General features: G+C 43.4%; 2 protein-coding genes across 3 annotated transcripts; both read right to left on the bottom strand.

Annotated features, from left to right (window-relative positions):
- Positions 1-1,884: 1,884 nt before the first annotated feature.
- DHX37 (DEAH-box helicase 37) lies at positions 1,885-18,036 on the bottom strand. 2 transcript variants are annotated; one of them, XM_084297595.1, is made up of 27 exons: positions 17,877-18,036; positions 17,017-17,186; positions 16,743-16,855; positions 15,998-16,313; positions 15,132-15,280; positions 14,303-14,395; positions 13,722-13,818; positions 13,137-13,250; positions 12,339-12,440; positions 11,724-11,838; positions 11,290-11,385; positions 10,616-10,692; positions 9,767-9,905; positions 9,435-9,511; positions 8,607-8,839; positions 8,073-8,184; positions 7,391-7,497; positions 6,566-6,754; positions 6,062-6,186; positions 5,697-5,813; positions 5,401-5,573; positions 4,899-5,013; positions 4,563-4,700; positions 4,127-4,221; positions 3,607-3,680; positions 2,673-2,770; positions 1,885-2,085 (listed from the first exon to the last, which is right to left on the bottom strand). In XM_084297595.1, exons 1-27 carry the CDS (start codon positions 17,995-17,997, stop codon positions 2,006-2,008), a joined length of 3,435 nt encoding a protein of 1,144 aa, XP_084153721.1. In that variant the 5' UTR covers positions 17,998-18,036; the 3' UTR covers positions 1,885-2,005. The 2 variants fall into 2 exon arrangements, with proteins under 2 accessions (XP_084153721.1, XP_084153722.1); XM_084297596.1 differs by lacking the exon at positions 14,303-14,395.
- A 3,344-nt stretch (positions 18,037-21,380) lies between these two features.
- On the bottom strand, positions 21,381-24,146 carry BRI3BP (BRI3 binding protein; the record flags this gene model as incomplete). Its single annotated transcript, XM_084297623.1, has 3 exons — positions 21,381-22,356; positions 23,007-23,109; positions 23,949-24,146. The coding sequence occupies 3 exons, from the start codon at positions 24,144-24,146 to the stop codon at positions 21,938-21,940; spliced, it is 720 nt and encodes a 239-aa protein (XP_084153749.1). The 3' UTR covers positions 21,381-21,937.
- Between the last annotated feature and the right edge of the window lie 1,203 nt (positions 24,147-25,349).

The following is a 25,349-nucleotide window of genomic DNA, read 5'->3' on the forward strand; positions in this document are numbered from 1 at the left end:
AATTAGCCTTTCGGCACCTTGCGCCTGCGTAGAGCCTTCCAAGAATTGTGGGCAGGGGTCTTTGGGACGTGGGCAGGGGTCTCTGGGAGGAAGACCCCGAGTCTTCCTCACAGTGTACTTTTCACCTTTGGTCAGGAATCTGCTCAATTGGCATGTTTCTTAATTGCAAGAGCTGGTTGTTGCTAAGTCTCCCATTTGTTGTATCTTTATAATGAATTCCAATGTCCAGGTTTGAGATTTATAGTCCTTACATTTGTTTCTCTGTCCGTCTGCCGCTTCCTTATCATGAGTTCCAGTGTCTTGTTTCAAGATATACAGTCCATGTCTGGGGATTGTCCTTGCCTCCCCAATGCCTCCCCAATACCTCCTTAATCAACTTCACCAGACAGGGGATCCCCAAAGCAACACCCAAGCACAGGCACGCAAGTGGGGATGTAGGAACTCTAAGATGGGTCCATGCTATGAGAGAACCAGCCTGTTCCCCTGTTTATCAAGGGTTTGCACAGGCATGGTTTTTACCACTGTGCTGTGATCCTCGCTGTGCTTCTTTGATCTCCTCTGTACCAAGGCTGGGAGCTCAAGCGTGTCTGATAGCACGCCTCCGAGACCATCAAACACCTCTGTTATCTGTGCACAGACGTGCCAAACACACAGAGCACAAACAGCAGTGGGTACAATCGTGCTTTCCTACATTACTTACGTGCAGACTTTATTCACACTTAAGTGACCTTGCAGCTGGAAATATTTACAATCCTCCTTGCCAATCTTCACTTTTAATCCACTCCTCCCAACACCACTGCTGTGCACATTCCTGTGACGAAGGATGTCACCTGAGTGTCTATTCACGGCACTTGCCCAGCCAGTCCAGGGAGCAGGTGCATCTCATCCTTTTCCTTACCACCACAAAACCACAGAAAATAATATCAAAGCTTATTAAAAAAAAAAAAAAATCCACCCTGTAATCATGTTTTACACTGTTATACAGAATACAGTTTAAACAACTGCTTGGACTGCAGAACTGCTGTCTGTGCTAAGGACTAAAAAGGTCTGTTTTGTATCTAATAGCTCTCTAGATTGCTAAATGTACAAACCATGTGGGTCTGCAACAGCTTGCTCTTATTTAAAACATCTGTCTGCACAAGATGACTATTGCTTAAAGCTTCTTTCATAGCCAACACCTGTTACCTGATTTGATTTTGATAATACACTGGTATTTTGGCTGTCACTGAGCAGTACTCACGCAGCATCAAGGCTTTCCTTCTCCCACCCTGCCCCATCAGTAAACAAGATGGGTAGGAATAAGCTGTGGGGGGACGTGACCAGGAGAGCTGACCTGGCCAAAGGGGTAGTTCTGTGCATCCTGCTGGGAGCCTGGCTAGACATCAGCCTGCTTGTGGGAAGTGGAAAGTGGTTGCCTTTCCATCATTTGTTTTGTTTCTTACCTCTTTTTATCACTTTAATAAACTACCTTTCTCTGAACCACTGAGTTTTCTCACTTTTGCACTCATTCTGCTGGGTGACAGACAGTGAGCAAGCAGTTCTGTGGTCCGTAGCTGCTGGCCAGGGTCAACCCCTCACAAGGACTAAAGGTTCAGTCTGCATTGGGATCTGTAGTCATACGTTAAGAAGGGCCCTGCAAAGGTCTAAAATTGTACTTTTGGAACATCCTACATAGAAAATAGTTCTCCCATTCAAACCAAGAATGATACATATTTATTGTAGTCCATACGACTAACGTAGTCCAAAGAGAAACTTTAGCAAACAATTGGTAAAATACAATGGATAAAATTATCCAAACATTAATATTACAAAAGACCAGTAAAAGAGCTGGTAGGGCTTCTGAGAACACAGTGGGCTTCCCAAAAAAACACAGTTAACAACAGGTTCACTTATGCTAGCAGTTAGCAAGTGTATTTGCATCATCAGATTTCCAAGGAAACTCAAGCTGTCAAAAGACCTCGGAGAAAAGGAGTCCCCCAAGAACAGACTTGGGCACTTCACCGTGCTACAGTACTGGTGGCCAGTTCTTGGCTAGATCACCATGCATAGCTTCAGGGAGCCACTGGCGATAGGCTGCGAGCAAATCTAGAACAAAAGAGAGGAGTGATTACATGGCTGCTGGGAAGAGCAGACCCGATGACATCAGCCTGTTCACAGAGAGGCTGAGGAATGAAGGCAAAACCCTTGGTGAGAGCAAGAGCCATCTTTCCAATGCTGGGATAGTGCTGGAGCTTGGACACCTGAATGCAGATATAAAAGTACCAAGTAAGAAAGAATTACTGTGGAAGCCAACACTGCAATCCAGGGGAACTTTTACACTTCACTGCTGCTTCTATCAACAACTCTCAGAATCTGGTACCTCAATATGGGTCAAAATCCATTTTACCAGGCAAAGAATTTTTCCATGTATCCATTGACAGTCTAGTCTTTCAAAAGCCCAAACCAAACAAATTAACTGTGATTAGAACTAGAGAAAAAGAAGTTTTCTTAAGTTACAAAGAAATGTTTCTTTCAAATGTTTCTTCCAGTCTTTCACAAGAGCCAAAACAGACATTATTTTTCCTACACAGAGCGTATCACATGAAACAGCCTACCTTTTTAATTATACTTTGAAATGCCAACTACAAAGTCCCCACTGATATGACTAATGATTAAGCAAGCACGACACTTACACTTAGGATTTTTCTTCCATGCAGCCAGTAATGCATCACGATTATCACATTTTTCAGCAACTAGAGCCTGCAGGAGGGCTTCTGTCCTGGGCTGAAGTCTAAATGAGTCCAAAATAAAATAAAGCAATGTTCATTAGCTCAGTTTAGTGAAGTGCTAGAGCATTCAACTCATCTTTCTGAATTCCTACTCTAATGCTATTAAAAGGCTAAATACAAATGTAAAACCACGCAGCCTCTGGATATAGAGACATGTTATTAGTTTAAAAAAGTTCACACAGCAAAGAGAAAGAAATTCATAGGTCCCATGCTGAACGTTGCACTGACTAAATAAGGAAAATACTTTGTTACCCAAGGGTCCTACAAATTACAATTTGTAACATCAATCATATTTAGGGAACTCTTTCAAAAGCCTTGAATCTATCAACTCCGTGAGAACTCAGACAACTAAGAAAAAGCTTGTTTTGGTAAACAATAGAGGACGACAGGGGGGAGATCAAGGGAAGCAATAACTGACTGTCCTTTTGAGGGTCACAGTTCTATAAACAGAATCAGAACCACAAGGAAAAATGTGGTTGAAGATCACTGGTAACACGTTTTTGAAAAGAACTTAGGACAATGTAATTGGCCAAATCCCAAAGAAAATGAGAAAAGTAACGACATGGATCTGACAGACACACATGTGAGCAGTTTACTTACACAAAGCAGCCTGCAGCGGTCAGTGCAACCAGTGGGGTTGCGTGTGTTCTTCCACTCGGCCCTCACAATAGCTCAGCTCTCTTGAGACAATTTTTCTTGGTAAGAAAACCAATTTTCCCCTCCCTACAACTACATCTTAGATCACTATCTAGTACACCCTTCCCAGCATTGATTTTTTTTTTTTAAGTAAGTTAAAAGTGTTCAGTGCTGAAAATAAACTTTGCTTTTTACAACTTACTTGGACCATGTCTTCAGCATTATGAGAGGACTGGAGAGCAGACAACGCTTATAAGAATCCAACTTTTCAATGACCTGGAAGAAATATCATAATAAGCATATAATAAACAAGGTAAATTGTTTTTTTGTGGAGACAATCATCAATGAGCTTGTACTACTATAGACTTCTGTCTCATATCTTCTATTATTGTCTCTCTCCCATGCATGTCTCCATATCAATTTTGTCCTGACTGGCTTGCTAGACAACTCTCATCTCTCAGAATGGAGATATACGAGCTATAGCTTTTTTCCTTTGACAAAACAGGACTTAAATCTGGGTGTCTTTCACCCAACAACTGATTCTCATGCTATCTCATACTTTTTTAAAGGTATCTTCTCCACCTAACATGGCAAATTCCAGCAGCCATTGGCAAGCTATAAGGAACAGGGACACAAAAAGAAAGAAAACAAGCCTAATCTCCTCTGGAAACTAGGCTAAAAACACCGCTAGTGTCAAGGAAGTGATGCAGCTGGGCGCTTACCTTTCCCTCAAGCAGGAACCTGGCGAAGTATTTATAGCGATCGATACCTTCTGGATAATCAACTTCCACAGCAGGGAGCTGCCAGCTAACTCGATCTGGAAAGAAAGATCACTTAAAATCTCCTGAATGCTCAAAGAGAAGGGTAAATTTCCACATGCAGTGTGCCAATACAGGTGGTAACAGAACTGGAGAGGTACAGCCACCACCCAGGCAGCCTTGCTCCTTAACAGGGGTAATTGCTGGGCATAAAACAGCCATGCCAATGGGAAGATGCTGATATTTAAATACTTTTAATCCCATGGAGCTACTCAAACCACTGTCAAGCCCCTTGAACAGTCCATTATTATTATTATTATGGACAGTTTCATTAAGAGATGTTACAATACCCGTAGAACAGCTCTTAGGAAAAATTAGCGAGACATTTCAAGAAACTTACAGAAGACACTTGGCCTATGGCATCGAATTCTGCCCGTTTCAGGGCAGTAAGATGGAGGAGGATTTTCCAGAGGCTTCCCAAAGTGGCAATATGGTGGCAACAGGGCAGGAATCCACTCGGGTTCGACTGCAGACACACCTTAGAACAGGAAAACATACTTGAATGAAGGCTTCCTGCCAGGAGCTGCCACTCATTAGCAGTCCTATGAGGAAAGGACACGGTCAGGATCTCATCTTCATGGTTGTTACATGTCATTTTTCAAGTCAACTTTTTGCTAAGGCACCTCTGCATTCCTAACCACATCTGCAGAACAGGTGTGGACCACAGCAGCCTCACCTTTCATATACAGTTTTGTAGTCTCAACAATTTCTTGGTACACCACAAACTCTGGGAGTTGCTTGAAGAGGACAGAGCTTGGATGGATGAACACTGGGTCATCCAGAAGAGCAGTCTTTAAAAAGTACAGAGGATTGAAGCAGAGTAAGAGTTACTGGCAATCCAATTTCTTTATAGTATCACATTTCAAGCTCTCTCAGATGGACATCTATAGTTTCCTTAAGTGATGAAGGTTTTTAATAACACCATACTTTTCCGCTTCACTTTCTCTAGAGACATCAAGCATTTTGCAAGATGAACTAATAGCAATTCTTAACTCTTTTATAACAATTCCTACATGAGGACTGGGAAATTGCAACACTGGGAACTTAAATTGTATGGAGAAAAGCCAGCATTCACAGCCCAATGCTGTAACCAGCCAGAACCCCAGGCTTTGCAGAGGAGTGCCTTTCTGCCCCACAGACATGAGGGAAGAGGAATTCAGGCAAATCAAGCTGTTTACCTTGTAGGCATTCTTCCACTTTTCATCCAGGAGTTCTTCTGCCTGAACCCTTCGAGCAAGGTGGTCCCCCAGCCCTGCTAACACAACCTGTCTCAAGTAAGTTGCTTGAGCCTCTGTTGGGGGCTTCATCTTTGGATCAACATAGAGGCCAGTATCAGCACAGACTGAGTTCACTACAGGGAAAAAGAAAGGTGAGTTACAACTCAATAGGAAGAAAAAGTTGTAACAAAGAGACCAGTTGAATTTTCGACCCCCAAAGAAGATAAACATGGCATTTTGTCTCAAAACCCATTTACCTGCTGTTGTTAGCTGCCCTCTCAAGCGCCTGACTTCCAGCATGGCTTTGTATCGGAGCCCGTTTTCTTCACAGAACTTAGGAGTACACCCAGCATATTCACAGGCCCCCACTGCTCCTGGAAGTGAACAGTCAGGTGGAGAAAAAGGCTGTCACAGCTGGCATGTGCATACCACAGCCCCCACTCATTTGGAGCTGTCTGTTAGGCTGGGACACTTGGAGGCTGCCTGGAGAACAGCCTAGAAAATACAATTCTAGAGTCAGTTCTACAGCAGGAGGATTGCTCTGTATGAAGCTGAGGTCAGAGTGATTGGGAGGACAATAGAACAGAAGTTAACAGCACAGGGAAATGGCTGTCTGCAGTACCTAACATCACCATGAGGTCTCCAAGCTTTTGCAATGCCCCTTGCCCAGCCCAGATCTTTTGAATATGTAAAAGCCTTGCTTTCTTCCCCTTCAGCTTTACTGTCTCTTCCTCGCTCACTGCTGGCCTGAAAGAAACAGAAAACAGCATAAACCAGGATTGCACTTACATGCAGATGGCCCTCAAGGTAACAGAGGCATCAACATTTCTACTACACAGTTCTAGCACAGGACTAAGACAGAGCTTGAGGGCAGGTGTAAAAACAAACTACAGAAGAGCTTGGCGCCACCAGGGATTCAGAAGCTGGCACTGCAACATCACTGAGCTGTGACAAAGTGATGCATCCTATACTTTTTCAAGACCAGGTTGGATGGGGCTTTGAGCAACCTGATCTAGTGGGTGGTGTACACAGCAGGAGGTTGGGATTAGACAGTCTTTAGGGTCCCCTACAACCCAAACCATTCTATGATTTTATATGAATAACGATGTTAGGGTCACTCACTCACCTGTCAAACTCTTCAAAAAGCTCCCGAACGGTCATTGCAGACACTATGGTAATGGTGTAAGGCAGACAGTCATGCTGCTTGCTTAATGCCAGCATCTTTCCATAGCGGGGGGCTACAGGAAAAGTTGCCATTACTCTACCCAGGGGACTAATAGGGCAACTCAGCTTTGCTGCCTGCTGTTCCTTAAGCCTGTGTGAAGAGTAAAAAACAAACAAACAAAAAAAAAACACAAACAAACAAAAAAAAAACGCAATGAAGTTCTGAATTAATACAAGTCTGTGTTCCTGCCTTTGCCAGCCCAATTCATTTGATGTCACAGCTCTGTTGTTATGTGCTGGTCCACAATGCTAGGGCAAAGATTCATCTTCCTCATGCAGCTCCCACCTGCCCTGTACCCAGCACTCCTAGCACTGCCCTTCCCTGCCCAATCCTCAGGCTATGAAACCCTATGCTTCAGGGCTGCAGAACTAGCAGCATTCTGGTTCCTGGCAGAGCAGCCCAGCAGCCAAGTAGCATCTTCAGCTGCTCAGACCTGCACACAACAGAACACCACAGGGGTGCTTCAGGCCCTTTCTGCTGCAACTCTGAGCACAAAGAGTGGCCTGTTCCCAATGCTCCAACAGTCATGTTCTAGTACTGAAAGACACACAGGGCCAGCAAAACAAACCCAAGCAAACAAGGGGCTGTTATAATGTCCATCTGTCTGGGTAAGAATGCACACTGATGCAAGGGCTGAGATGGAAAAGCAGGAGGGAAGACAGCAGTGCCCACTGCCTTGATAGCTTCATCACCATGAGGAAATCTGTGGGTCACCACAGACATTACCTTCCTGTCAGAGGGGGCTCCTTCAAGGCACCCAGGGCTATCAGTAACTCCTCAGCTGCTGCAAGTGCTTCCGCTGGAGGTGGTGTTGGGAACGGGAAGTTGATAACCTACAGACACCAAGAGAAAATGCCTTTCAGTACATCACTGACACGGCTCTGACCAAAAAGCAGTCTGGATCAGTAAGAAGTCCTGGAAGGGAGTGAAAACCTTCCCTTCGTTTACGCATTCAGAAGAAAAGCATTTAGAATGCTTGCCAAGAACGAGAGGAAAGGCCATATAATAGGAGGAAATGCTTAGAACAAAACTATTAGGAAACTGAATACTAGCATCACCATTAGCTGACAATGACTTCAGTCCTGCCTACAGCAGGCTGTTTTAAGGTCTAACTCTAAGCACTGCGCTCAACTAAAAAACACAATCCATATTTTGACAGGGGGATTTTTCATAAGTGAGAATATGATGTGAAAGCTCTTATTACCAGAATGAATTTGTCTGGTAAGGTCCAGTGGAATTCACGGCAGCTTCTGCTATTTGCAGAACGAAAAGTGAGTCCCAGGGATCTGCCTCTAACACAAGGCACAGCTTCAAGCAATGACAATGGAAGGCATTTGTGCTTGTTTCTGGCTCCTAGGGGCAACTATTTTTATGAGCTCTGTAGCAAAAAGCCAGTTTGACACTTCACCTTTTCTATATTCAGTGCCTTCATTTGCAGAATCAAGTCTTCCACTGGTCGCTTTGTTATCTCTGGAGCAGAAAATTTCTCAAAGTCCATGAAGACTGCTGAAGAATATAACCTAGTGGACCAGAAACGCAGCTTAGAAACTTGCAAGAAATCTTAACTCAGGAGATGTACATAAAAAAATAGCAAGGGATTTAAAAAAAAAAACAAAAAAACACAAGAAGGCAGTTGTGGATATTATTTATGTAATCACTGAATTATTTACATGGCTGGGACATAAAACTAATCCATGCTGGCCACCTAGAAAAGAGTTTTCAGCAATGGAAAAGCCTCTGAGAAGCCAAACTGCCAAACCCACATCATCAGTGACAATTTATGTTCAGCTTTACCTCTCCCATTTGAATGAAGAGCAGACAAACCCAAATGTTTCAAGCACCACTGGGTCCTTGCGAAGAGGGACAAGGGAAGCTGTCCAATTCACAGTGACACTAATTGAGCTCTTTGTTTTGCCTAAACCTCTTCCCGTAGCCAGCTAACCTGTAACAGTGCCCCGGTTCAGTCCGGCCAGCCCGACCTGCCCTCTGGTTAGCCGAAGCTTGAGATATCCAGGTGACTCTGAAAGATGAAACCCCAGTAATTTTGTCATAGAAACGTTTCTTGACTTTTCCACAGTCAACCACATATTTGATGCCCGGGATAGTGAGCGATGTTTCTGCTACGTTGGTAGCTACAACACAGAGTCTCGTGCCAGGAGGAGGAGGCCTGAATACCTGCAACAAAAGGATGGTTGTGTGAAATGTGTTGCCAACAAGGGAAAAGAGATAGGCAGTCAGCTCATGTGGGTTGCAGGAGATTACGATGCATATGGCATTGCAGGTAAAACCCAAGAGCAAGACTACAGACCTGCTCTTTGCCTCCAGCTCTGGAGCTCTCCATCCAGCTCAGTTAATCCCCCAGAGAGGCATTTACGAATGGGCTCATGGGCACATGGGCTCCAAGTGGAGCAGACACCAGTGGCCAGTTGTATTTAGACACACTGTTGTCACCTCTGAAGCCCAGGGCTTCAAAGCCCCAAAATTCCCAAGAAATCCAGGATCCGGATGCACCCCATGGTTGTGACTAACTTTAACATGCTACCAGACCGTTGCTTTTCATCTCTTCCAGCTGAACTAGCACATCAGGGTGATCACAGCCCACATGAGGCTTGCTCCAATCCCATCCCAACTTTCCCTTGGATCCATTCAAGTCTGCCCATCGATGGGCAGTCCAAGATGGGCATTTTAACTCACAAAACACGTGTGACTTAAGACAACAATGCCACATATCAGTAAGGGCCATTTGCTTTTGTGTATATAAATCTTTTACCTTTGCCTGTTTCTCTGGTGCTAGTAAAGAATAGAGAGGGAGCACATAGAGTGGAAGGGACGAATCTGGTTTCTCATCTGTGAAGAAAAAAAACAATCAAATACACAGTGAGTCAACTTCCAGGCTTATCCCCAATGTCTCCATGAATATAATTTCATTAAAAAGCAGCAAGAAATGATTTGGCATAAAGCTGAATCTGGAAAACCTTACTAGCTTTTCCATTACATAGGTCTGATGTGCTGTCACACCAGATTAGCTAAGGATGGCTATTTTATGTCACACATCTCACAGATGACTGCAGATAAGAGATTTTCATTTTGTAAGTGCCAAACCTTCTTCTGAGTCTCCATCTCCTAAATCAAGGTCCATATCAGATCCTGCAATATCATCATCAGTTTCAGCATCTCTATCTTCATCTCCTTCATCCACTGGTACAACAGAATAATTGTCCAGATCAATTTGGGGAAGTGCCTGTGAAGAACAGGGAAGGAAAACACAAAGTTTTAAGTAGGATATAGACAGCACTTCTTAATGCTTATTGCAAATTTGAGTGTTTATTCCAAATGTTTGTTGGCCTGAAGGTGGCAGAGGGATTGAGAGATTTCATTTGTACTTCAAAACTGAGAGTCAGGGGTGAATAACCCAAATAACTATTTTAAACATCATTCTGTGCTGAGACAAGTTTCTTCACTAGGAGAACAGTGGCAAAAGGTAAAACTTCTTTACTTCTTCCGGGATCTAACATCAGTGGACAGCAGGTTTGTAACATGACAATCTCCTCCTAACAAAGATCATGTTGGACTTGGGTGGAAGCCAAATGCTACCCTCCATCATAGAGGCATCAGTCTCAATTTTGGATAACAAATAGCAAGATGAGGTACAGTCCTGGAGCCAGCAAGTCTGGAACTCCTATTAAAGTTTTAATCATCAGTACTTAAGGGAAATTGGTCTCCTGCCCGCAATAGCCAAGGGCACATTTTAGCACTCCATTTCTCATAATGTAGTAGCTGTGAGTGTAAACAGTATTGCTACATTTCCTGAAGGGGACACATATATGCCACAAGTCTTCATGCAAGTCTAAAACAGCCTGATACGAAACAGAGCTATGGAGGAGTACTCTTTCACAGGGAGGTACCTGCTCCTTCCTGTCTCTTGGAGGAATTCTAGCCATCACACATTACCGTAGCTTTCTTCTGCTTCCTCGATTTCTTAAATTTTCTGATTTCTTTCACTGATTCTTCTCTGTCATCATCAACTCCTACAAAAAAAGCCATTGGAATTACCATTAGCTGAGCATGCTTTCCTCTTAGGAAAGAGAACGTACAGTCTACTCCCACTCCCACCATTTTTTGGATTCAAAAAGCATCAAGGTATGAAAAAAACAAATAATCACATTGAAGGCAGAGGGGACAGGGACAACACACAAGTTTAGTATTTCCTTTAGGAACTATACTGAGGATCAACAGAAGCACATAGAGCAACCGTGTACCTTGAGAATTAGGAGACAATTACCTGAGCTATGTTAGAACTTAACTTTCTAAAATCAGCCTGGGAAATCCCATTATCCCCAAAACAGTCTCCAACAAGAAGCAGCACTTCCACTTGTAATTCACACCCAACAGACAGTGAAGAAATGCAGTGCATCCTGCGGAGCAGGAAGGCATCATACACACAAAGCTTTTCCCCAAACTCAAAACTGCACAAGCATAACAGTTATCACAGTCATCCACATTAAACCCTCTCCCAACCCTTTTTAGAGGCATTTAAATAAAAGCTCTTACTTTAGGTGCAAAGCAAGCTCGTTTCTCAGAGAGAGAAATTCCAAGTTTAACAGTCCTTTATTCTATAGCATTACCTGCATTGTTGTTTTTTTGGAAGGGAAAGGCTTTCCTTAGCCTCCTACAGAGAGAGTGAACTTCTGCCTGGCCTGTTAAAAACACCAAAATCCCACCTGCAAGAGAAGAAGTCACTCTAAACGTCAGCATAGGTATTTCAGCTCAGGTTTCAGATCTTAATCATGACAGAAGACAGGTCAAATGCACTGTTAAGTAACAAGGAGGAAAAGTATGTCTGACTGCATCTGTCTTCCACTACTCCCTCAAGAAACACGCTAACATAACCATGACTTAAGTGAAGGATAATTTTCACAAGAAAAACCTGCCAGGTAAAAATGCACAATACATCATTACAGTTTCCTGCTGAAGTCACTAAAAAAAAAAAAAAAAAAAAATCAGAAAACTCTAGATACGTGAAGTATGAAGAATTTGAGAGGTTCCACAGAGACCTTACCTGAGGGTAGCATTCGATGGATTTTACACACTTTTCTGAAACATTCCCCACTGTAGTCATCTAGGGGGGTTTTCTTGTTAAAATGGACAGTTACAGGGAATTGCCTTGCATCTACCTAGAGTGGAAATACAACAGCAAACAAGCCCTGTTTTGTAACTCCAGCACAATTGTTACAGCCTACATGGGAGAACTAAGTAAGCTTACCCTAAATTCTGCTCAGTTCTGGGTTTTGGTAACCTACAAAACACTGGACCCCCAGAAGTTATCAGTGTTGTCTGTGCTGAACACCATGAAAACAAGATAAAAAACACACTATTCTCTCCTTCAGATCATCGGCTTGGATTGAAGCTTTCTAGTTCCACTAAACTGTAACTTCCAGTCTTTCAAAATAAACCAATTCTACCAGAGGAAATTTTGATACAAGTGGAGAGAAAAAACACTAAGTCCCCAAAGAAAAATAGTCTAAACAAAATAACTATTTTTTTAAATTGACATCTGAAAGATTTCAGCACCAAATGGACAGATTAGAGCATCATATTTTTTATTTTATAAAGGAAGCTCTCATTATACTTTAATTGTTACATCTGGCATAGATTCCAGTGACAAGAAGGATACCTGAATTACAGGAGGCGTAACAGAAAACAGCCTGTTGTTCTCTGTGAAATCTTCAACACGAAGGGTAGCTGACATGATGATCAGCTTCAGTGGCAGCCCTTTCTGCAGGAATAAAACATGTTATTCTTTGCCTGAAGGCATTTGACACTTATGCTATACAGCACACAAACCCAGAACTATTAGTGGGACCAGACACAAGTGCCAGCACCAAAGTACTCTCAAGGTAAGGCGATGAAAGCACCACGTCAAGTGACAGGACACACATACCTTCAAGTGCAATATGTCTTAAAACACACAGAAACCTGTACTGGCACTCCTGATATTGTCAGCGGCTTATCTCTAAACCGCTGCATTCTTTCCCCACTTCTTTTACATACATATGAAAAGCAAAATCAGACACCAAGAGCTGCCCTGCAGGGACCAGCCCCAGCCTCCAGCATCTGCCAGGACCAAACACTTCCGTGTCTGCAGGAAAAGTCTCCTCCCAAACACTGTTATTGGCTGGCTTACTGCAGTGCAACAGTAAGCACCTTGCTTTCTAACAGGCAGCTAATTCTAATTATTTACATGTTTCTCGTGGCACTGCCTGAGCAGTTATCTATTGGTACCAACATGTACCATTTTTCCCTCTTGGTAAGCTCTGTGCTTCTCTTATCACATGAAGAGAAACATTTTCTGAGTGTTATTTCAACGTTTATCAGATTTCCATTGACTTTCACATCACAGAGTCCTGCTCCCTTCTCACACAGAGCTCCTTCCTAACACCCCTTCCCCAGGACACCCACTTGTAAAACTTACCTTTTCACGAAGAGGCACGATGCGAGACAAGAGGCCTATCAAGATATCCGTGTACATACTTCTTTCGTGGGCTTCATCAATAATGACTACCTTGTACTTTAAAAGCAGGAAATCCTGAGGAGAGAATATTTTCACCACGTGAAGCCTCATTTGAAGATATCTTTAAGTCAAGATAACCCATGCCTGCACTAGCACTGACCCCCCCTCACCCAGTCTCTCTCATGTTTGAGCACAGTTTCATGCACTGATCCCCGTGCCATCTGACAGCGAACTATGGCACCACCTCTAGTGGAAAGATGGGCACACAGTCCTGTGCAAGTAGTGTAGCAGAGACCTGAATCCCCAAGGCTACACAAAACAGACTAGTTTCTAAGACTCCCTTCCTTGCTCTCATATAACACAGCAAGATAACCTAACATTTAGGGGCTTAGGCAAGAACATAAAGGGTTGAGATTAAATATGTCTCCAGTATGGAAAGGGATTTTGCTTTGAAAGGCATGCAACAAATGCACACAAAGCAACTAGCACCTCTTTCTAGCAACATGAGACACCTTCCTTTTCCTAGCACTGAGAAGAGCAACCTACCTTCTGAATTTCTTTCAGCAGCACGCCATCCGTCATGAACTTGATTTGTGTTTCATCTGTAACATTTCCTTCATAACGTATTTGATATGAAACCACTCTGTGAGGAAATACCAGGGCAGCCATGAAAAAAAATCATGGAAAGAAATGGGAAATTCATGTTCAGACCAGGAAGCAGCCTTCAACCTAAGTAAATTAAGACTTAAAACCAACATAAGAAAAAAAGTACCCCATCAGCTCACCATAGCCTAGCACACATGTAACGCTAGAAACTGGGGTATACAGCAATTTTGTTTTGAATTATTTAACGGCTGTGGGACACTTTCTCATATGGAGAGAAACTAAGGCCACTTCCCACACACCACCTCCACAAAACCCTGCCTAAAAAGTAATGTACAACCGCCATTAGCAGCACATCTCCATGCGCTTTTTACAAACAACCCCATGGAAGAGTTTATAAGTAACCTGCCACAACTTCTCAACAGACAGAACAGCCATACATAAATGTCTGTTTCATTCTATCACATATGCAGTGCACCTCCGTGCAATCTTCCTAGCAAGGTCTCATCTTATTTCCTTCTGACCTGTGGGATAAGTTCATTTCCTTAGCAACTCGCTGAGACATGGACACTGCAGCCACACGCCGAGGCTCGGTGATCCCAATGGTACCATTTGAACTAAAGGGGCATGGAAAGAGGAGAATTGTTTGGCTGTTTGTTTTAAAACAAAAAGCTTAGAAAGACTACAATAGGATTTCTGCACAACTTCTCTGAAGTCATTTACAAAATTTACACGAGAGTATCACACTCTCAGTTCTATTTAGCAGAAAAAGAGGAAGTTTTGAAATTACCCTCGTGTTTTACATATGCTGATCTGAAGATACATGTAAGTTATTTTTTCCCCAAATCTTGTCTCTGTAATTCCAGTCTCCCTGCACACCCCTCTGGCAATGAGGTTGTTTTCAGAAGAAATTCAGGCTGGGGAAGCAGCACAGAAGCTGGATGCACCTTGATGCAACTCAAAAGAAGATCTTTTGAGGTGGGCACTCTTATCAGGTGCCCAAGCTTATAAAATACGCATTTTCTTGCAACGCTAAAAACAAACGTCTGTAAGCAAAAGTTAAAGTATGTGGAATAGGTAGACCTTAAAGCTCCTATGTGAAAGTGAAAGACAGGACAGTGACTTTGAAGAAAACTTTTACCTGAGAGGTTTCAATAGATTGCTTACATAAAGAGGGTTTACCGAGTCACTCCTTCACATTTTTAAAAGCCCATTCAACATGGTCACTACTACCACACAGCAAAAACATGGTCAGTTCAGCCATTTCAGAATAAAAGAAACTAAATCTGAAGTGACTGAGCTCAGCTTCAATTTTTCTAATCACATTTGCCGCATATAAAAGACGACTCCTACCTGGTATAACCAGCCTCATAGAGAAACTGGGGTACTTGTGTGGTTTTACCACTTCCTGTCTCTCCACATATGACAACAATGGGATTCTCATTAATGGCTTCCATGATTACTTGCTCTTCAGCTAGGATTGGCAGCTTTAGTCTTGCTTCCTGAAATAAAATAATATGTTGTTTACTCACATAATTTTGTATCTTGCTCCCTTTTTGTTTTTCCCAGGACCAAAAGCTGTTACGTAGCTCAGATTACAAAACCCACAGAAAGGAATTCTGCAAGCTTTGTGGATCAAAAAGCTCTAAACCAACTGATATCAAACCACCATGTCCAAGAACTAGACTCATCAAAAGATCTTGTCAGAAAGCTGGCTATCTGTCCAGTTAATTAAACCACTTTAATTTGCGAAACTTCAGAGTCCCTTCAGTTTATTAATACAGCACTTACAATAACTATTCTTTTCACAACCTTGCCTCGTCTGTTCAAAGACATGCAAACTCTTCCCAGTTCTGCAGATTACTCTACCCATGTCACATGGAATAAAACTGCATCAGATACAGCACAATGCAGAGGTGAAAGTGACTTCACTAGATTTCTCAGAGAAGAATGATAAAAGACTGCTAGTGGATTACACATTTAAAACTAAAAATAATGCCTATATCCTGAAACAAAACCAGTTTTCCTTCTGCTGCATTAGACAGGCTTAAAGCTCAGACATGTATGTTTACAACTCGCATGACCCTAAGTGCACCCTGCTCCACACAATATATTGCCAGACGCAAGATAATGCTACGGTGTCTGCAGTGAATTAATCTGATGCAAGATGCTGTAATTTCCAAGGCCCTTGATAAGTGCTTTACTGCTTTCAGTCTCACCTGAATCTCAGGAGACCTGTCCACTGGAATGAAAATCACAGGCTTGCAAGACAGTCTGTTGGATGCTGTCTGGCAAACCGGAGCAGTAGGAACAGCCTGCTGGTTAGCCAATGGCTTCTTTGTGCCTTCCTCTAGCTTTTCCGCAGCATTCAAATCGCTGTCTGAAGACTTCTCAGTTTCTGGTTTATGTTCTTCCTTCTCCTCCTCACTACTGGATTCTTCCTCAGACTCAGATTCTGAGCTGTGCCTTCTCTTGTTTGCACCACTGATGCTCCTGATCTTTTCAGGTACAGCACTCCCTGGCTCCTGTACCACCCTAGAACAACACGTCAACTACATTTTGGTCAATGTTCTCCGGGACCTCAGGCCAGACACATTTTCCACAGAAAAATTCATCGCCGTAAGTCACTGCCTGGGCCTGAACCCAGGTTTTAACCTTTTTGTAAAGATTTATTCCACCAGCTATGCAGTTTAGCATAATTTATGGGAGTGCTCATACATAACTGTCACATCCCTTGCCCTCTCATGAAAGGGAAAACCAGGTTATTTTCATTTTCCTTCAGAAAACAAGAAATAGCTACCATGTTATCACATAAAAATAGAAATTATTTAAGCCAACCCATTTTGAAGAACCTGTATGCGCTAAGAAGAAAATAAATAAATAAAGCAAAAAAAGAGCAAAGAAGGTCGCCCAGTTATCAGGTACTGCAATGGATCAGAATGGTCCTTCCCCATAACGCCTTACCTTTTGGCATGATACATACGTTCCCCAACACCCAGTTTGGACGTAGTATACAGAAGCTTCATTTCTGCCTCAGAAGCCTGGACCTCATTCAGCTTGCTGAGCAGTTCAGCTCGCTACAAGGGAAGAAACCACCAAAGTCAGTGCTTATTTTCATCAGCAAGTAGTTTCATTTAAAGATCAGCCCTTGAGTTTTAAAGGGTGTGCTCCAACAGATCTTGCCGTGAAGTCACAACAGGAGTCACGAAACCAGAGGTACTACCAAGCAGCCACATACCTGCTTCTTCTTCTCCTTCTGCTCTAAAATTTTCTGCAAGTTCTTCTTCTGTTTCTTGCTCAGGGGTTTCTTCTGGTGATGCACAGCACTCGGAGCTTTTTTTGGCTTTGCTTTTTTGGCTGGCAGGACCAGGGCATTACTTTCATCAACTCCCTTCAGTTTTGCCCCATCTGCAAGCATGTTTGGTTATTCATTTGCGCCACGCTGGTTATTTTCAGCACACTGCTCAACAGCCTCACTGCAAACCTTACCAGATTTAGCTGAACAAACACAACCCTCACCTCCAACCAAAAAATAAAAAATTCCCAGTTATCAGAAAGGACAAAACCCCATGAAATCAGCACATCAATACTTGGCTGGTAACAAGAATGTGAAATTGCCCTTTTTATTTATTTTTTAACCCCCTAGCATCAAAGGGCATGGGGGCAGCTCAGGACAGGCACAAGCATGACTCTCCACAAAATAAGGGATTTTTTTAATAATAAAAATCTGCACTAATTATGTTTTTATAATAATAGTGTACGAAAAGTGATTTTTGACAAGCGACATTTGTTCTGATGGTGCAAGTGCCCAGCACAGAAGTGCTTCAATAAATGAATTGCCTTAATAACCAAAGGCATATTAATAAGCAATAGCTTACTAATAAACAATAGCTTATTGTGCTATACATTCCACTATTGCTATTAACAACGACTAGCACATTAACGAGCAATAGCTCATTAAGCTCAATAACGAGCAAAAGCGCTGCCCCGGCCTGGCCGCAGGACTCGGGCAGGCGGGCAGCGACTCGCAGCCGCCATTCGGCCCAGCCCCAGCCCCCAGGTCCCCGGTCCCCGGCCCGGTCCGTCCCGTCCCCACACCTCCCAGCTGCAGCTCCGCGGGCACGGGGTGTTCCCGGGGCTGCTCCTGGGGCCGTGCCTGCGCGGCGCCGCGCGCCCCCGCCCGCGCCTTCCAGTTGTGCCGGCGGCGCGCGCGGCCCATGGCGGCGGCGGGACCAGCCCCTGCCCCACGTGCGGCTCCTGTCCCTTCCGGGCCGCGCGCGCTCTCGCGAGGAGGGGCGGGGCGAAGCCGAGACCGCGCCTCTTCTTCCGAGGAGGGTTCAAGACCGGCTCCCGCCCCGTCTCCACCACCGCCACACACGCCCGCAGTAAAGACAACCACCGATTAAAAAGGCAAGATTTTTTAATGTGCTGTCATCACAGGTGGATGGAATTATCCAAAAGTTTAAAATACATGCAGATACGATAAAACCTTTTATTTTCCAACCCGGACAAAGAGAACTTACGGTCGTTTACTCATTAGCTGCCAAATACAGATCAGTATGTGAGGCAAATCACACCTAAAAAACTTGTACACCATCAAAGAGCTAAGGTTTACACGGGCCTAATTTCCACATTCACTACGCAACGAGTCTTGAAAAGCAAGTCACAATTTGAAGGACGCACTATTAAGTAAGCATTGAACTACACCAGGTTGTATACATGGTACTCTGACATCCAATACCACTTGTAAAAGCGTTACACTCTGCGTACAACAGATCAGTTATCTATAGGTAAGGTGTCTACTCTCAAAGAAATTGCTAAATTGTTAGTTTAGCAAAGATGTTCATGTATTGAAAATAGTACAGTAGTTTCAAACATCAGGTCTCAAAGCATGGAGCTTACAACACTTAAAGACCTTCCTGGAATTTCTGACACCAGACAGTTTGAAGCCCATCTTTCACTGTTGTGTCAACCAGTGAGTAAGGTGACACTCCTCCGAGCAGCTGCTGAAAACAGGAAGGTAAATAGGAAGCATTTGAGGTGCTGAGCCTTCAGATCTGAGGGCAGGCATCACAGTTACGCACCTCTCCCTGCCCTCAGATAGCCCAGCCTGTGCTGCTCTAAGAGCTGCTCACCAAGGTGACAGCACTGCAGGAGCACAGACGCTGCTGCCTACCTCCTGCAAAGCTGCCCGGGGGTTGCAGCCAAAGCCTGGGAGCTTCAGGTCTTGGCTTTACTCCCATCCTCACCACTGCCACGGGCACGTCTGGCAGAAGCTGTGCCTGGGCTTACCCACAGGCAATACCTGCACTTCTCTGCATTAATACAAGCTGCTCACATCCATGGCAATGGAAGAGCAGTGCAACCGCTGTCACTGGAACGAGTTTTAAAAAACAGAGCAAAAACTGGATGGATAAACTAGATGACTCGTATGGGAAGTATCTGTAAAGGTATTTACAAAAGTAAGTTGAAAGAGATTAAATATAATACCACATTCATGTCCCAAAAGCGTTTTCACTATAGTGCATGTTTAAAAATACAGAGCATTTTAACGTATATATATTGAAGACTAGATTGTGCTTTAAAAAAATTCATTACTTTCGAATTTGTCTAACGTGAAAACTGAGCACTGGGAAAAATACTGATTAAAAATATCCAATTTTATATATACTGCTTTTCACATAACATTTTGCTATACATGGGGTGCAAGTGAATACAAAAATATTTTTTCAAGCAGCAGGGTGATCAAAATTAAGAGTATTAATATAGGAAGGCTGATTTTTACAAAACTAAGAAACTATTACAGACACAGGGAGAAACTATAACCCAAAATTTTTATATAGTATTTTTAAAGTAATCTTTTTAATAGTCAGCTCTTAATATATAAACGATTCAGTACTTTTAATTTCAACATTGAATATGGATTACATAAAATACAATCTATGCAAAACTGGCTCATGCACATAGTTCTGTTGAAGTCAATAGAGCCATTTACATGAGCAAGGTTTGCAGACTTTGGTCCTCAAGCCTCAGATTCAGCAAAACACAAAGACTTGACCATCTTTGCTAATCAATTCCTAATTTCCAGGTTGCTGTTTTAGCTCAGTCCTTGGTGCACAACAGCAGGGAAAACAGAATTCACAGGGAAGACTGTAATACTAACGGAAAACGAGCTTTAAAAATGCATAAGTAAGTTCAACTTCCAGATTTACAAAGCAGGCTGTTTGTTGCCATAGTAGTTATCTGTTTATGGGAAAGACTAAGTTATAAAAAGCGGTTGCTTTGCAACTCTTTGCATTCCTTAGGTCAGATTAATTTGCAGATGCAATTAAAAAAAAAAAAAAAAAAAAACTGATTACAACAATGTCAACTGCATGTGAACTTAAACCACACTGAACTGAAGTGACCACAGGTCGGCGTGAAGGCCATAAAAATTGATTTTAAAGTCATCATTCATGTAAACATCACATACAGATCAAAAGAGCTTAGGCAAGTAACACAAATTTTAAGAAGAGTGCTAAACTTCAGCACAAAGAGAAAAATAAATTCACCCCACAGTTACATTCAGTTAAGCGCCACATCCAGCGAACTTGTGTCCAACGAGACAAGACGCTGAAGACCCAGCATCACGCCGTGCTCAGCCATGTACAGTCAGTCCCGCCGCAGTGGGCACTCACCAGCAAATCCACGGCATGTACATCATCTACTCATATCTGTTCCCCTTGCTTTTTGGCCAGTCCCTATCATGGACCAATTTTTGTTGCAGCTTTTCTTTACCTAATCGTTCAGATACTAGGAAATATGTTTTTCTTCAGCTGTGGTCCATTTTACCTCTCCTGCTATTGGTACTGTGCTCATCACTAAGGAATTAGATGTTCTCCCTCCCCTCCCACCCCGTTTTAGTCTCAAATGCTATCAGTTACTACATTAAACCACTTACAAGACCTTCCTCCCTGAGGTTACCTTTGTTTCAGTACATTACAGCAAACCTTACAAAGCCAGTGGTCATCTACCAAGCTAGTTAATTATAAGGTTACAAATACCTAAATCCTTCAAAAATAAAATTGCTTCAAAGCTCCTACACTGCACTGAAATACAACTGTTTAATACACCCTTCCTGTAAGGGGACTCACTGCCTGAAACCCAATAGAGTGAGGACACAGACTTCAAGCAAAAAGCTCCTATAAAACTATCACAATTTTAGAAACAAAATCCAGATCTTCCTGAAGATAATTTATTGCTGCTTATTGGTCCTGAGAAAGCTTTAAGCAACAATACATTTGCAGATGTTTTAACTGCTGCCTTTTTTGAGAAAGTACGTGGGTCCCGGTGTTAAAAATCACATTTTATTCCATGCTTGGAATGTACTTCATTATGAAGATCAAATGTAAGTTATGATTTCTCACACTACATCTCTTCCTTTGTGTCAACTTATTAAACCGGATTCCTTCCAAACATCAAAATATCAGATCCTGATAGGAAAAGCAATGAAATAAAGCCACATGTGCACTTCTCAATTCCTCATATGGGACTGGCATTTCAGGACTTCAAATTTATGAGATCATCCTCCCTCATTCCGCACCTCCTATTAAGAATCTATAGTGTGAATTTTTTGGCCTGGATACCAGAAAATTTATTCATCAGCTATTCTACGAAAGGCAACTTTGAGTCAATTAAATAAGCTAACTACAAAAGGAGAACATTTATGATTCTTAAAAAAAAAAAAAAAAAAAAAAAAAAAAGTGGACCCACAGCAGTTACTTCTCAATACAAGTGTTTGGTAGCTTGAGATTTTTTTTTTTCTTTTTAACTTCTTAATGTCAAATTTGCATATGTTGAGCTCAATTTCAGTATTTGAAAGACTACTCAATTTGCTTTATAAAAAATTTATAAAAGATGTTTTTAAATGCTTGTAAAAGTAAGCGTTTATCTACTGATAAAATTCTAGTACTGGATAAAACTCTGAATATACAGCTTAATTTTTCTTCCTACAAGTATAATGGCTGAGTGTGTAATCTAGATAAATTAGTCTTACACATGATGAAAAGTTATAACTTTGCACACTTTTTACCATGTGATACTTTGTTGCTTTGTAACTTCAAATGAGACAGTGCTTAGGAATTTTCTAGAGCTGGTGTACAGTGGTCTGTAGGGTTGGTTCATTGGTCACTGCCTCTGTCCAGGTTTTCAATCACCCTAGAGAGACGTATATTCAGAAGTCTGATCTGACTGTCCAGGTGGTCCATCTTCTCCTCAAGGCTGCTGTTGCTGTTTCTTCTCCAGTAAAATCCCACAGGCCCCGTCATGAAGTAGACTGCTACAACAAAGCAGAGAGGCAGGACTGCGTGTTCTGGGTCACCTTCATACTTCTGCAGGATGTACACACATGAGAGGGTGAAAAGGGCAACCCTCGCAATCCAGAAAAAGCGACCAAACAGCATGTGCAGGAGATAGAAGAAGAATCCAAGGAAGAGAGATAAAAACCAGTAGGCAAGTAAAATGGCACCAATCAGCAGAAGAGCACGGGTTGGGTTGTTGGCAATTGCTGCTGGGCTGAAATAATGAGTCAAGTTGGAGGCTGAAAAACAAAGGAAAATTTACAGAATATTAACGAGGGCACTCAAAAGTGAGAATGGCAAAAAAGCAAGTACAGCTTCCAAAGTCACATCGTGGGGCCCTGATTGTGATTTTCCAAAATAAGGGGTAGAGCTAGTTCATCCATTTCCGGATGGATCATCCTCAAAGCACTGGCCCAGCTCTAATGATGTGATTGAATTCCTTTGAAGTAGAGGCACTGAAGATTGTTTAAGGACAAACCGCCGTCAGGCATAAGGTCCAAGTTCGCATTAAAGATAAAGAACCCGCTTTGTAAAATTTATATTCTAAAGGCTCTCAATTGCATCTTTCCTTCTTCTAGTCCTTCTTCATTTTTTTGTTTTTTTTTTTTTTTGTGTATGGTTCCTAGCCAATGGAATCCTTTTAATGCTGATAACAAGAAATCAGCCATGACCTGTAACGTGTTTTACAGACATCCAGTAGATACATACGCCAAAACAGAGTGGTTGGTTTTACACCTCTTGTTTGAGGTTACTAACAGCAAAGTCAAAGCCACGTAAAATAAATAGAGATAATACTGGTGGATGTTCAATAAAATGTAATTATTTTCCCACTCATGTAAGCAGTGATACATGCCCATATCTTTCACGGGTTAACAAGCATTACACTTACCATCAATTCCAAGAACATCTAACAAATCAGTCCATATTCTCCAGAATGTGTCCATTAATATATCCACCCCATTCACAAACCTCTCTGTCAACCTTGAGAAAAACTGAGAAATAAAAATGAAAATTAAAAAAAATCCTCAATTCCTTAAACACACTTGCAACTTACTAGTCATGAGTAGAATTATAATTCATTAAACAGAAATTGCAGAGTATTTTCAAGTCCGCAAGGCAAAAGATATAACTGTATTTTTTTTTAAGTCTGCAGATCATAAACTTACGAGGTTAATTTAGGTATTTTGGCATGTAAACCTATATGTTAATAGGATTTTTGAATAGCTTTTGTTAGCTTTGCTGTTGTGCTGAAGTTGAAAGAAAACACTTAGTACAAGGAATGGACAGGGGTGAAGGGAATCAGTTTCATCGGGCAGCTGGAAGATGCCGGTCATCACACCAAGGTGCCTCGAGTGGATTCCTGGGTGCATCCAGCAGCATCTCCTCCTCCTCCTCCTCTTCTTCCTGGCCAGCGGACGGATTCCTGTGCCTGCGTACCCACCTCACCCCTTGCAAGCCCCTACGGGAGCTGTGCTGCTGCACGCTGGCCGCATTCAGCCAGAGGGAGGCAGCGGGCTGACCCGGCCTCCCCATCCCTAAATTAGAGGTCTCTTCATCCCCTCTATTCCACCGTTTGCTCCACGCCGAGCCTCCCCCTGCCCTTTCTCCTTCTCGCAGTGAGGCTCCGGCCGCAGCGGGGGCTCGGCCAGGGGCCGAGGCCGAGGCCCAGCTCCTGGCTCCGGCGGAAGGCGGCCTCCACCTCTGTCCCTGCAACCTCCGGGCCGGCGGAGGCCACGAAGGGAAGGGCGACGAGAAGTGAGGCAGCGGAGGAGAGGAGGGGGAGATGCGAGGAGGCTGCGTGGAGGTGGAGGGGAAGCGCCCGCCGCCTCACCTTCTGCAGGGCCCGCACGTTGTCCTCCCCGAAGAGGCCGCTGACTCCCTGGTAGAGGCCGCTGGCGGCGCGGCGGAGGCTATTCTGCTTCTCTGAGCCCCGGCTGCGGGCTGCCCGGGCTCCGGGTCCCGCCGTGCCCCCCAGCAGAAGCAGCAGCAGCAGCAGCAGGGCGAGGAGCAGCAGCCTGCCCGCCGCCATGGCCGCCCGAGCCTCGCCGCGATCGTGGCGCCCTCCACCGGCCTCCCCCAGAACCCCGCCTTTTTTTTTTTTTTCTTTTTTTTCTTTTTTTTGGGTGGGGAGATGCGGAGAAGGGGGAGGCGGTGCACGAAAGGGCACTGCATCCCGCCTTCCCTGTATCCCCTTCCCCCCCCCCAAAAAAAAAATCCCTTAAGCAATTAACCCCCAGAAATCCCTATCGTAATCTTTTTATCCATCTCCTCTTGCAGCCTCCAAGCAAGGGAGGCCATCCTGCCCCGCCATCCTGCTTACCCCAGGACATAATCACAATGCCCCATATGTTGGCTTTGAGAAGGGTCTGGCTCTGCTTCTGGAGGCAGATAAAGTCTGGCCTTGCCTCCTCCAGGAGCCCTGTGCTGCAGTGCCCTGACCAGCTTGGTGCCGTCCCTTGCACTGGGTGCAGTGCCTCGATATCCTCCCTGTACCATGCAGCCGTGCTGCTCCAGCTGTGGTCTCACAAGTGCCAAACCAAGGGGCAGGATCCCTTCCCACGACCTTCTGGCTGTGCTCTTGCTAAAGCAGCCCAGAATGCTGTTGGCCTCACTGCAAGGGCACGTTGCTGACTCATGATCAACGTCTTAGCCCACCCAGTCCTCTCCTCCCAAAGATCCTATCTGTCTGGGCTCTTGGGACTTGTCACAATCTCCAGAGTACAGTGAGCCGCCTTTCCAATTTGGATATCACTCTCCAAGGACACTCCCATGCGCAGTCCCCAAAAAACAAAGGGAATATTATAGGCCTAATGCCAAAAAAATGACATCTTGTCTTTTCAATACTTTTAACTTCAGATCAGGGGGTTCTGGATGACTCTTGTGTCCTTCACTCTCGAGACACTTTTACTCAGACGTAATGCTGAAAGCACTTAAATGCGTGACTCCCTCTTCTGTCAGGTTTTATGATGATCCTCCTTGAGTAACCAGACCAACAAAAGACCAGCTGGCAAGTATAGATTAGACAACGTTATCCGCTCCTTTCGGGTAGTGAAACCAGGATGTTAGCAGAGTGAAGTATCCCGTTGAGTTACAGAAGTATTTTGTTGGCTTTGTGGCACATTTTGATTCATTGTTAATTGACAGGAGCCAGACTTAGACAAGATAGGAACAAAATGATAGCAATAAAAAAATAAATAATAATAATAAAAAAGATCTTTAGTGTTATATATGG

This window comes from Netta rufina (genome assembly GCF_964035555.1).
Source record: "Netta rufina genome assembly, chromosome: 17".
Classification (NCBI taxonomy): Eukaryota; Metazoa; Chordata; class Aves; order Anseriformes; family Anatidae; genus Netta; species Netta rufina.